Genomic DNA, 10362 nt, shown 5'->3' on the forward strand with positions numbered 1-10362 from the left:
TTAAAACTATGTTTTCTAAGTAAAATGATTATTGCATTATGCAAACAGGGGTTTCCTCATGCGTAACGTTCATCTTGTCCTCTATTGCATCAATGTCCAAACATCAGACTCAGCCAGAGGAGATGCTGGTTAAATTCTCTCTCTATCTGTCTCTCTTTTTCTCTTTCTCTCTCTCTCTCTCTCTCTCTCTCTCTGCAGAACCTCCTCGCGTGTTTTCACAGCGGCTCGGACAGTTTTTCGGGCGACGCCTGCGAGGTGAAGGTGGCGGCTCCGTCCCACTCTCCCGCAGCCGAGGCCGAGTACTGGAGGATCAAGGCGATGGCTCAGCAGGTGGGCGGGACTTAAATGCAGAGCGATAACCACGACGGGTGTACCTCGCGTTAGCGGGATCTGCATTTGAAAATCTTTTTCACTGCAATAAAACGTGCAGTACATATTGCTCTGTGTGACTTCATCTTTAAAGGGACACCGCAGTCTGTACAATATATGACGCTCCGTGTCTAAAGTCCATCAAATTACCTTTTGGCTTTAACCCGCTCCCATTTTAAGCAAGTGTGTATATGAACAGCTGTTTTTACATTCTTCCACATGCTTTAGGAAAAAAAAAATGTGCGCAAAAATCCCCCCGCGCCAATTTTAAGTCCCAGCATGCCCCATTCAGACAATCTTTTGGCATAAAATACGTCATATTTTTCCATTTTTGAACCAAACGACACAGTTTTTTGACTGAAACTCCTTCCTGACAGATATACATTTTTTTCCCAAGACTTTGCTGGACAAATACATACAATAAACACAAGTATTGGAATTAATTTGGGGTTCCTACAACGACCCAAACACAGGGAAATGGAGGTCTGGAGACAAAACTGGTTCCACAGTTTTCACTGGGTTCAGCAAACATTACCCGCTAACCACGGCCTCTTTGTGTCCCAGGTCTTCATGTTGGACACCCAGTGCTCTCCGAAGACGCCCAACAACAAGGAGGGCTTTGAGCACGCTCAGTCCTGCGTTCTCATCATCGAGCTGCCGACCGACCAGCAGTCCAACGGACACGCTCAGAAGAGGTTGACGACATCACACGGATGCTCGCACACACACAAACATGTTTTACATGAAGATGATGATGATTTTTGTAGGTGCACTAACAGACAAGCTAAAAATCAATAGAGATAATCCATCGCATTGAAGAAAACCCAACTTTATTGGTAGTATATTGAGAGGGAATTTCACTTTGATTCATTACATTTACTTTAAGGTTCAACAGCAATACATTTCCGCCATTTTGAACAATGCATCTGTGCTTATGTCGTGTGTTTCTGGATTTTCCTTTGGCCATTGAGGCAAATCCAAGGTAACACAGAGCGAGTAATTGAGATACAAATGCTAATTGTTGGGGTTAGGTGTGTCTTTCAAAAAGAAAAGTAAATCAGTTCTTCTAAAATAGGCCATCTTCTGATCAAAAACATGAAGAATGATGTTTGTTAACCGACATGCAGCTAACATCTAACCCTCACTAACGTCTTTGCTTGTGCTTGTCTCCTGGTTGCAGGAAAATTGGGTAAGGCTGTTTTTCTTTGACACATTGTTCTTGCATGAAAGAGATTATGAACTGACTTCAACTCGTCTTCTTCCTGGTTTCTGAACCCTGCAGGATCCCGTTCCGGACCATCGTGGTGAGCCTGCTGTCGCACCAGGTCCTGCTCCAGAACCTGTCCGACATCCTGCTGGAGGAGTTTGTCAAGCAGCCCGAAGGAAACGAGAAGGTCACGCCTGTGACCTCTGACCCCAGCCGGGCGTCGGCGGGCTTCCTGCGCTACATCTCCATGACCAACTTGGCCATAATCCTGGATCTGCTGCTGGACTCCTACAGGTGACTGCAACCAAAGGAAAAAATCAGGCGATACGCAGACGACAGTGTGATATTAACCTGTGATCCCACCGGGAAACTGAGAGTTACTTCATGATATTAATAATGACACTTAACGACTGACTTCTGCAGGACAGCGAGGGACTTTGACACCCGGCCGGGTCTGAAGTACCTGCTGATGAAGGTGTCGGGTGTCGGTGGAGCGGCGAACCTTTACCGCCAGTCCGCCATGAGCTTCAACCTGTACTTCCAGGCCCTGCTGTGTGCCACGCTGAGCCAGGCCGACGGCATGACGGCTCAGCAGGTAGGGTCATCGAAACGCTTCACTTTTTCTGGGTTTATCGCCAACGAGTTTCACAAAGAATCTGAGGATCGTCACGTCTCGTTGTTTTCAGGTGAAGAGGATGCTGTACGAGGAAGAGGAGGGCAGCTCCGACTCTTCTCACCCTGGCTCGGCATCGTCAGAGGACGAAGACATCTTCGAAGAAACTGCACAGGTGACACACACACACAAGTGTATTTAATCTTTTTCTATTGTGGTATTACAGTAGTCGACTGAATGAAGCGTTTAACAGTCTGAAACAAGGACAAATCATCACCTGCACAGAACAAGTTATGTCTTTTATTTTATTTGTCGTGAAAGGCAGAAGAAAAGTTTAGAAAATTGGAGCAGTGATGGCCACAAAAAGCAAAAAAAAAAGACAAAGAAAGGTCATAAAATGTGCCTTTTTCCGAAAACTGGCATATTTACTGCGATGCTGATCAATGTGCATTGCCCCTGAGAGTAAATTAATGAATAGAAAGAGGTCACAGTGATTGACAGGTGACCAGAGAATCCATTCGTAATGTCCTCTTTAGTTTGCTCCACTTCAATGAGCTCAGTCCATCAGAGGGTCCCTTGATCCTTACTAATAGAACGTTAATAATTCATCTTACTAATCGTTATATCAAAAATCAACTCGTCCCACTCTGCGTTTCCTTCGTGCAGGTCAGCCCCCCTCGCGGCCGTGATAAACGCCATCACTGGCGCGCCCCCATCCCGTCCCTCAGCGTGCAGCCGCTGAGCAGCGCCGACTGGGCGTGGCTGGTCAAGCGCCTCTACAAGCTGTGCATGGACCTGTGCAGCAGCTACATCCAAATGCACCGCGACCTGGAGAGCACGCTGGAGGAGATGGCGCTGCAGAGAGGTGCAGGTGGAGGAGGAGGCGGAGGAGGTGGCGGAGGAGGAGGAGATCACGTCTTCTTCCTGCCTCTCTTCCAGTCCGAGACTTCCACTCCCACTTCGGCCGGCGGGCTGTCGGCGAGGGGGACGCCATCGGAGGAAGGCGGGTCCAGGTGTCAGGCGGCCGACAGCTCGGCGTCGCCGGGAGACACGCCCACGCCCACGCCCAGCCCGGGATTAAGGTCGGGCTTTTCGTTAACCTTTCGGGAGCCCTGCGCGAAAATCTCCCCATGCCAATTTTAAGTCCCAGCATGCCCCATTCAGACAATCCTTTGGCATAAAACACGTCATATTTTTCCATTTTTTAACCTAACTACACAGTTTTTTGACTGAAACTCCTTCCTAACAGACCAAGACTTTGTTTTATTGGGATTTTTGTTGCAGATTCTGATTCTTTAAGTCCTAATCTTTCCAAAAAGGTGTCTTATTGACGCTCCAGGAGGCTTTTTTGGGGAATCTGGCTCATATCATGCTGGATGTTCATAGTTACCATCAAAATATCTTTTAAAAGTGATTTTTTTGCAGATATACATTTTTTTTCCCAAGACTTTGCTGAACAAATACATACAATAAACACAAGTATTGTAATTAATTTGGGGCTCCTACGACGACTGAAACACAGGGAAAAAGAGGTCTGGAGACAAAATTCATTTAAGAGTTTTCAACGGGTTAAAATGACCTTTTCTTTCCTCCTCACAGCAGCGCGGGCAGTCTTCCCCACCACTTTCGGTCCGAAGGCGAGAGGCGGGACTCCGGGATAACGGGCGGCTCTGTGGGAGGAGCTCCCGGCGCCGGCGGCCCGGGAAGGAGAAAGGAATGGTGGGAAAGCGCCGGGAACAAACTGTACACCATCGCCACGGACAAAACCATCAGCAAGCTGATGACGGAGTACAAACGCAGGAAACAGCAGCAGCAGCAGCAGCAGCAGCAGAGCCACGTCAACCTGTTCATGAGGGAGCAGGGCCGGGCGGCAGGAGGTGGAGGAGGAGGAGGCGAGGAGAGGAGGGGCCCCGTGGAGCCACAAAGGCCCCTGCAGAGGCCCCAGCATCTGGTGGACCAGCAGGTCGCCCCCTTGAGGCACTCGGTCAGCGCGGGACCTGAAGTTCTGAGGCAGGAGAAGAGACCACGGTCAGGATCAACCATCAGCTCCCACAGCATCTCCATGAGGGACTCCGAGGCGCAGATACAGGCGAGGATGCAATTATGTTTCAAACATCCTTTTTTTAATAACATAAGCAATAAGCAATTTATAAAGCACTTGAAATCACGTCTCGGTGTTGTTAGGCAGGTCAGGGATATCTTTTACGACATTTCAGGTTCTCTCTTATTGAAAGAAATGTCATAAAATATTCAGAACTATGTTTTTGACAGTTTATATAAAGGACTTCACATGTGTAGTCATGGGGTGTCGGGGTTCTTACGGTCATGGAAAACCTGGAAAAGTCATGAGATTTTAAAATGGAAAAGTCCTTTAACAAAATAAAATGCAAAAAGTTGTAGTAAAAGTCCTGTAAATGTGTTATATTCATGTGTTCATGACGTTCATTTACACTGAGTTTAAAATAATGAATCTGCTTTTAAAGGAAAGACGCTCAAAATATAAGTAGAATTCATACAGGCATCTATATAAATGTTTATTCTTTTAATCAAACTATTGTCTCATTCATTTGTGTCACTTTCTCACTTTTTCATGTTTTCACTGAGGTTCCTCGACATTTTTGGCCATGGAAATCTGGTTTAAAGTCATGGAAATTTGGTTTAAAGTTTTGGAAATTTGGTTAAAAGTTTTGGAAATTAGGTTAAAAGTCTTGGAAATGTGGTTTAAAGTCTTGGAAATTTTTGTTAAAAGTTATGAAAATGTGGTCAAAAGTTTTGAAAATTTGGTTAAAAGTCAGGAAATTTGGTTTAAAGTTATGAAAATTTTGTTAAAAGTTACAGAAATTTGGTTAAAAGTCAGGAACATTTGGTAAAAGTTTTGGAAATGTGGTTTAAAGTCTTAGAAATGTTGTTAAAAGTTACAGAAATTTGGTTAAAAGTCAGGAAAATTTGGTTAAAAGTTTTGGAAATGTGGTTTAAAGTCTTAGAAATTTTGTTAAAAGTCAGGAAATTTGGTTTTAAGACATGAAAATTTGATTAAAAGTTTTGGAAATTTGGTTAAAAGTCATGTAAATCCATGGGGAAGGGGGCTGTGTGAGAGTGTAAGACAAACAGTCTGCTTGAGTATTGAGCTTCGTTGACATTTGTCTCCCCCCTCCATCTCTCCCTTTCTTTGCAGGCGTGGACCAACATGGTCTTGACTCTCCTCAATCAGGTCCTCCTCCTGCCGGACTCCTCCTTCCTGGCGCTGCAGCCGGCGCTCTACCCGTGCCTCAGCCAGCTCTGCTGCCACGTGACCGACGGCCGCGTCCGCCAGGCGCTGCGCGACTGGCTTGGCCGCGTCGGCAGGCTCTACGACATCACCGTGTGACGCCGTGGCGAGGAGGGAAACGTCCAACCAAAAGCACCGGACGAAGAGCGCGTCGGTCCGTCGGACGAAAGATGAATTAGCTTTTGCCGCTTTTGGAGGTCGTGACGATGGCGAGCGCTAGCTTGATGGAAGGGTTTGGCGGACTGAAGTCGTAACGCAACAGACTGCTGCAACAAGCAAGTTTGGTTTGTCCCCTTTGGGCTACTGTAGAAACTCGGCAGACTCGCTATGAGCCAAACAAAAACCCCAACGAAACTAATGAAAACCTAGTTTTGGATATTATATTCCAATCCTGCAGATGGATCCCCTGGAAATGCGCGACGCTGGCCCTTTAAGGTTTTCATGTGATGAGGACGATGAAGATTGAGTTTGTCTGTGAAGGATTCTTTGTATATGATGGAAACACATAAACACACCGTGTCAAAAGCTTTTAAATACGATATGCTCGTTGTCAGTTTTGTGAAAAACCTATTTGCTCATAGTTTTGACATTGATATCATAACAATACGCTTCCTTCCTCCAACCTAAATGTGCGCATATGCAATGAATTGTGAATACTGTTACGTTTATTTGTGACTTTTTTTGTTTTTTAAAGGCACCCTGTAGAGTTTTCCTGCAAACAAACAGATCTCTATTTACATTCGTAGCGTTAATCAGTTTCTTAGTACACGACTGCCAACAGCTGTTGGTGAGTTCAAACAGTTCATTTCCAGTTTTAGAGCATGAAATTCAAACAGAATCGATCATAAAAACTTCACTCCATTGACATGTGGTTAGAAAGTGTACCTTTTTGAAAGAAAAAAGTATGTTTGTTACAACTTTTCGGCTATTTTCAACTCTGTTTTGGCTGACTTTTTGGCTATTTTCAACTCTGTTTTGGCTAACTTTTTGGCTATTTTTACCACTCGCTATATGAGAATGATGGTAATAACTCAACAGATGAAGCAGTGAGGGGAAACGGGACACATCGCTAGCATTTAGAAAATAAATCCAGCTGAAATTAGGTCAACTTCACATATCGTTACATTTTACTTCATCCGAATCAGAGAGTGAGGTTCGTTTTTCATTTAAAAACCGATTGTTTTGAACGTTTGTTTGCTGCATTTTCTATACCGAGCTTTAAAAACTGTCTCATCTAAACCTTCTGGGATGACTGTGTCACCAAAATGGAGCTTTCAAGTATTTATTTTAACCAAAAACAACACGTACGGTTTGTGTATTTTAATGTTGAATGCCTATAATATACAACACGTTATTTACCGCTGTTTATGTGTGTACATGTATTTATGTCAATTATTTATATATTTAACGTCATTTTGAGCATTTTCTATTTATTTTGATGGTATATTTCTTACGCATTAAGCTCCAACTACCACGTAGATTGTTCTTGGATCGGTTATCAGAGCCCAAAAGGGAAGTCTTTTCATACTTTCTAAAATATAGATATTCACCTAACCACGGAAGTTTTGCTTGATAAATGACTTTGTGTGGATCTTCAACACAATCTAACAACACAATCGTACCAAAACCTCCCACTTGTACGCTTGAAATTTCAAAATTTAAGGCACGCAGATTTCCATTAAATGTATCGAGGGAATTCTTGCTCTCCAGAGGATGAACCCCCCTCAGATATTGTACAACGTGCCACTCGTCTTGGCATTAATCTGCAGTCTTTTAGGTCCTTATCTTCCACTACATAATGCCAACGCTCTCACCAGTTACGCTCCCAGGTTGTTTGGAGTAATTGCACCTTAAACGTCTCATACTGCAACAAAACCGAAGCAGAGATAACGTTACATCCTGTGCTGAGCTTCATTCATCATGGTTGAATGAATAAAAGAAGAGTGCGTTGAGTTGATGCTGACTTCAGCAGCTCCGACCATATTGAGGGAAGGCGGGCAGGTCGGGGATGGGCGGGGCCTTTTGAAGCGCCTAAGAAGATTTACTCTTCTTTTTTTTTCACCCAGTTTGTCAACATCCTTTCGTTTCGCTCTCTCTCCCTCTGCTAATTCACTGCTCATCTTTGCCAGCTGTCTCTCTGGATAACGGAGCTCCGAACCACCAAAAATGCACCGAAAAAATACACGATTCTGCAAATTATTAGCCAGAGCGCCTTGTCCAGCGTACGGCACTAGACGCTGAAGGAGGTCATGAGGAGATGTAGACCAAAGTGGCAACAAAATAGCCCCATTTCTCTCTGTTTCCCCCCCAGTACGTGTTGCAAAAGTCTGTACATCTTAATTTGGATTTTGCGTAAAAGACAAGCGGCAATTTGTAAGAAATAAAGCAAACGCAGAAGTGCCTTAAACTGGCATTTCTTCTAGTGACCACCAGGGGGAGCCTCCTCTGGTTGCTAAAACACATCAGATTGAGAAAATGTGCCTTCTTATCACATGATTCACTCCGTAAACAACATATTTATACACAATTTGACATACATTTGCCTGCCCCTCCCCTCTCGACGCACTGGACTAACATCGGATAACATGAACGTCGTCATGCGGTTTTGAAAAAACCCCTCGACCCAGTTTCCCACTTGCGAATCTACCCTGCGCACTTTGCTTTAGTGTGTCTCTTCTGTCTCTCAACCCCGTTCATAGCGTCTCTGACCCGTCCCCTCTCGTTCTCTTTCCCCTGCTGTTTGAGGACGAGCGGCGGGTGGACAGATGTTGTCGGCCGTCAGTGTGATCAGCAGCAGCAGTAGCAGTGAAGGGAAGGATTTAGTTGGTGTTAAGTCCATGCCCACGTTTCCATCAACTAAAAAAAAAAAAAAAAAGCAGTCGACCAATGTGCCGGTGTCATGCAACAACCGTTTGTGCTGGTTTCTGCTTCACTCTGACGATTGTCCTTTCTTTAAGTCTTTTTGTTCGATAGTGTTTGTGCACTTTTGAGCTTTACCACTATTGTGCATTTCGAGATTAAGACGAGATTGAGTCGTGAACGTAGAAGTTGTGGCACGCTGAAGATCCCCATCGTCGTCATCACGAGCACAAACATTATCTGCACTCCGAGCAGATTTTGACGCAATTGAGTCAAGTTGAAAACTGAGGAGATGATCCAAATCCATCCATTTTCATGCCTTCCATCACCAGAAAGATTTCGCCCACAAAGTCTTCTTATTGCTTTCTGTTATTGTAAAAGCTCCTTCTTTTGTCCTTTCTCTGGGTGAAAGCTGTAATCGTATTTGTACTAATAATTTACAGTAAAATCATCTGCAGTTTAATGTGCAGAGGAGGGATTACGGGTCTCTGAACAGATTGAAGGCAGTGACCTACTGCGCTTCGCTTATCGCTGGTATATAACTGACTGAAAATAAAGTCTGAAACAATCAAACTAAACTAGTCTGGACAACTAAAGACGACCGAGGAGATGTGTGGCTGGTTTGGTTTTGTGAACGGTCAGTACACTGTAAGGAACATACTGTGAAAATCACAGTAAATAACTGGCAGCCATTGACAAGTAACTCACTATGAAGCAAAAACACAGTAAACAACTAGGCGCTAAATCACAGTAAATAACTAGGAGCCAATGACAAGTAACTCACTATGAAGCAAAAACACAGTAAACAATTAGGAGCTAAATCACAGTAAATAACTGGCAGCCATTGACAAGTAACTTACTATGAAACAAAAACACAGTAAACAACTCGGAGCTAAATCACAGTAAATAACGGTAGTTTTTTTCCTTTGACCGTGTGTCTCTCACATGAGACTTTAAAAACTCCTTTGAACTGAACTCTCATCAATAAATGAATCAATTGCAGTAATTTGAGCCATAAATACAATTTAAAAAGGCAAGCATCTCTTACAAATATAAGTAATAACGTGGTACTAAGCCGTTAAACTGGCCCATTTGTATCCCGGTGAAGTAAGTGTGATTGTTTGCTGAGAGAACACTGGAGTTTATATTTTATAACTTTTACTCTGTTACCTGTTTTTTTTAATTTTTTATTGCTTAGTTAAAACCAGAAACTGCATCTTGAGCGCTGCCTGAACCACTGACAATGACAAGATTGTTGACCTTCACAAGTAACTATAACTAGGTTCATTACTCCAAAGAAAAGGTGTGTGTGTCTGTGTGTGTGTGTGTAAAGCAGGACTCTGACAAAGCGAGAGTATTTAATTGCAACTTGTCGGTGTCCCTTTTGAGTGCTACGAACTCGCAGGTAGAAAGACGCTGCCAAAGGATTTGAGTGTGATTTTTAAGGCTGTTTTTGGACGTATCCGTCCGTGTCCCCCGCAGATGAACGTGCAGACGGTTTCCCGATTTTATGAACGCACTCCTTCAGGTGCGTCGGTGTGTGTCTGTTGTGCGTCCTTCGCTGACCTTGAACGCTTCGCTGCTGGACCGGCATCAGCAGGTCGGCTCGTGTCGTGACTGTGATTTCTAAAAGTGAATTTTCTTCTTCTTATTTATTTTTTTCTTTTCTTCCTGCTTTTGATATCAAAGAAAGGCACGTGTAATCCTCTCCTGCTGACGTTTCTAACCCCTGCTCTGGCTCTGGCCGTCTGCTCTGTGTGTTGTACAAATAAAAGCAGTTTATCTCACGTTTTGTCGTCATGTTATCTCAACTCGTTCTCCTCTGACGCTTCGTCACGGCCTTCTTATTTCCCAACCTGACACGCATTCAAACATCAACTTTTAGAGGCGTTGGCGCTCATAACTTTTTGGAAACCGTGCGAAAATCCTACTGTGGCCATTTTAAGTCCCAGCATGCCCCATTCAGACAATCCTTTGCCGTAAAATACATATTTTTTCTATTTTTGAACCAAACGACACAGATTTTTGACTGAAACTCCTTCCTAA

General features: G+C 43.9%; 1 protein-coding gene across 1 annotated transcript in view; it reads left to right on the top strand.

The window, feature by feature from the left end:
• arfgef3 (ARFGEF family member 3) overlaps positions 1-10076 on the top strand; it is a 41898-nt gene extending 31822 nt beyond the window's left edge. Inside the window, 9 exon segments of the mRNA XM_068567592.1 lie at positions 199-330; positions 934-1064; positions 1550-1558; positions 1652-1870; positions 2000-2171; positions 2263-2364; positions 2856-3271; positions 3789-4278; positions 5365-10076. Of these exon segments, the coding sequence (XP_068423693.1) occupies positions 199-330; positions 934-1064; positions 1550-1558; positions 1652-1870; positions 2000-2171; positions 2263-2364; positions 2856-3271; positions 3789-4278; positions 5365-5556 (1863 nt within the window). The 3' untranslated portion in view covers positions 5557-10076.
• Positions 10077-10362: the final 286 nt, after the last annotated feature.

The sequence above is a fragment of the Clinocottus analis genome, unplaced genomic scaffold, assembly GCF_023055335.1.
Source record: "Clinocottus analis isolate CAN_PGR_092001 unplaced genomic scaffold, fCliAna1.0.p SCAF_8, whole genome shotgun sequence".
NCBI classification, from domain to species: domain Eukaryota; kingdom Metazoa; phylum Chordata; class Actinopteri; order Perciformes; family Cottidae; genus Clinocottus; species Clinocottus analis.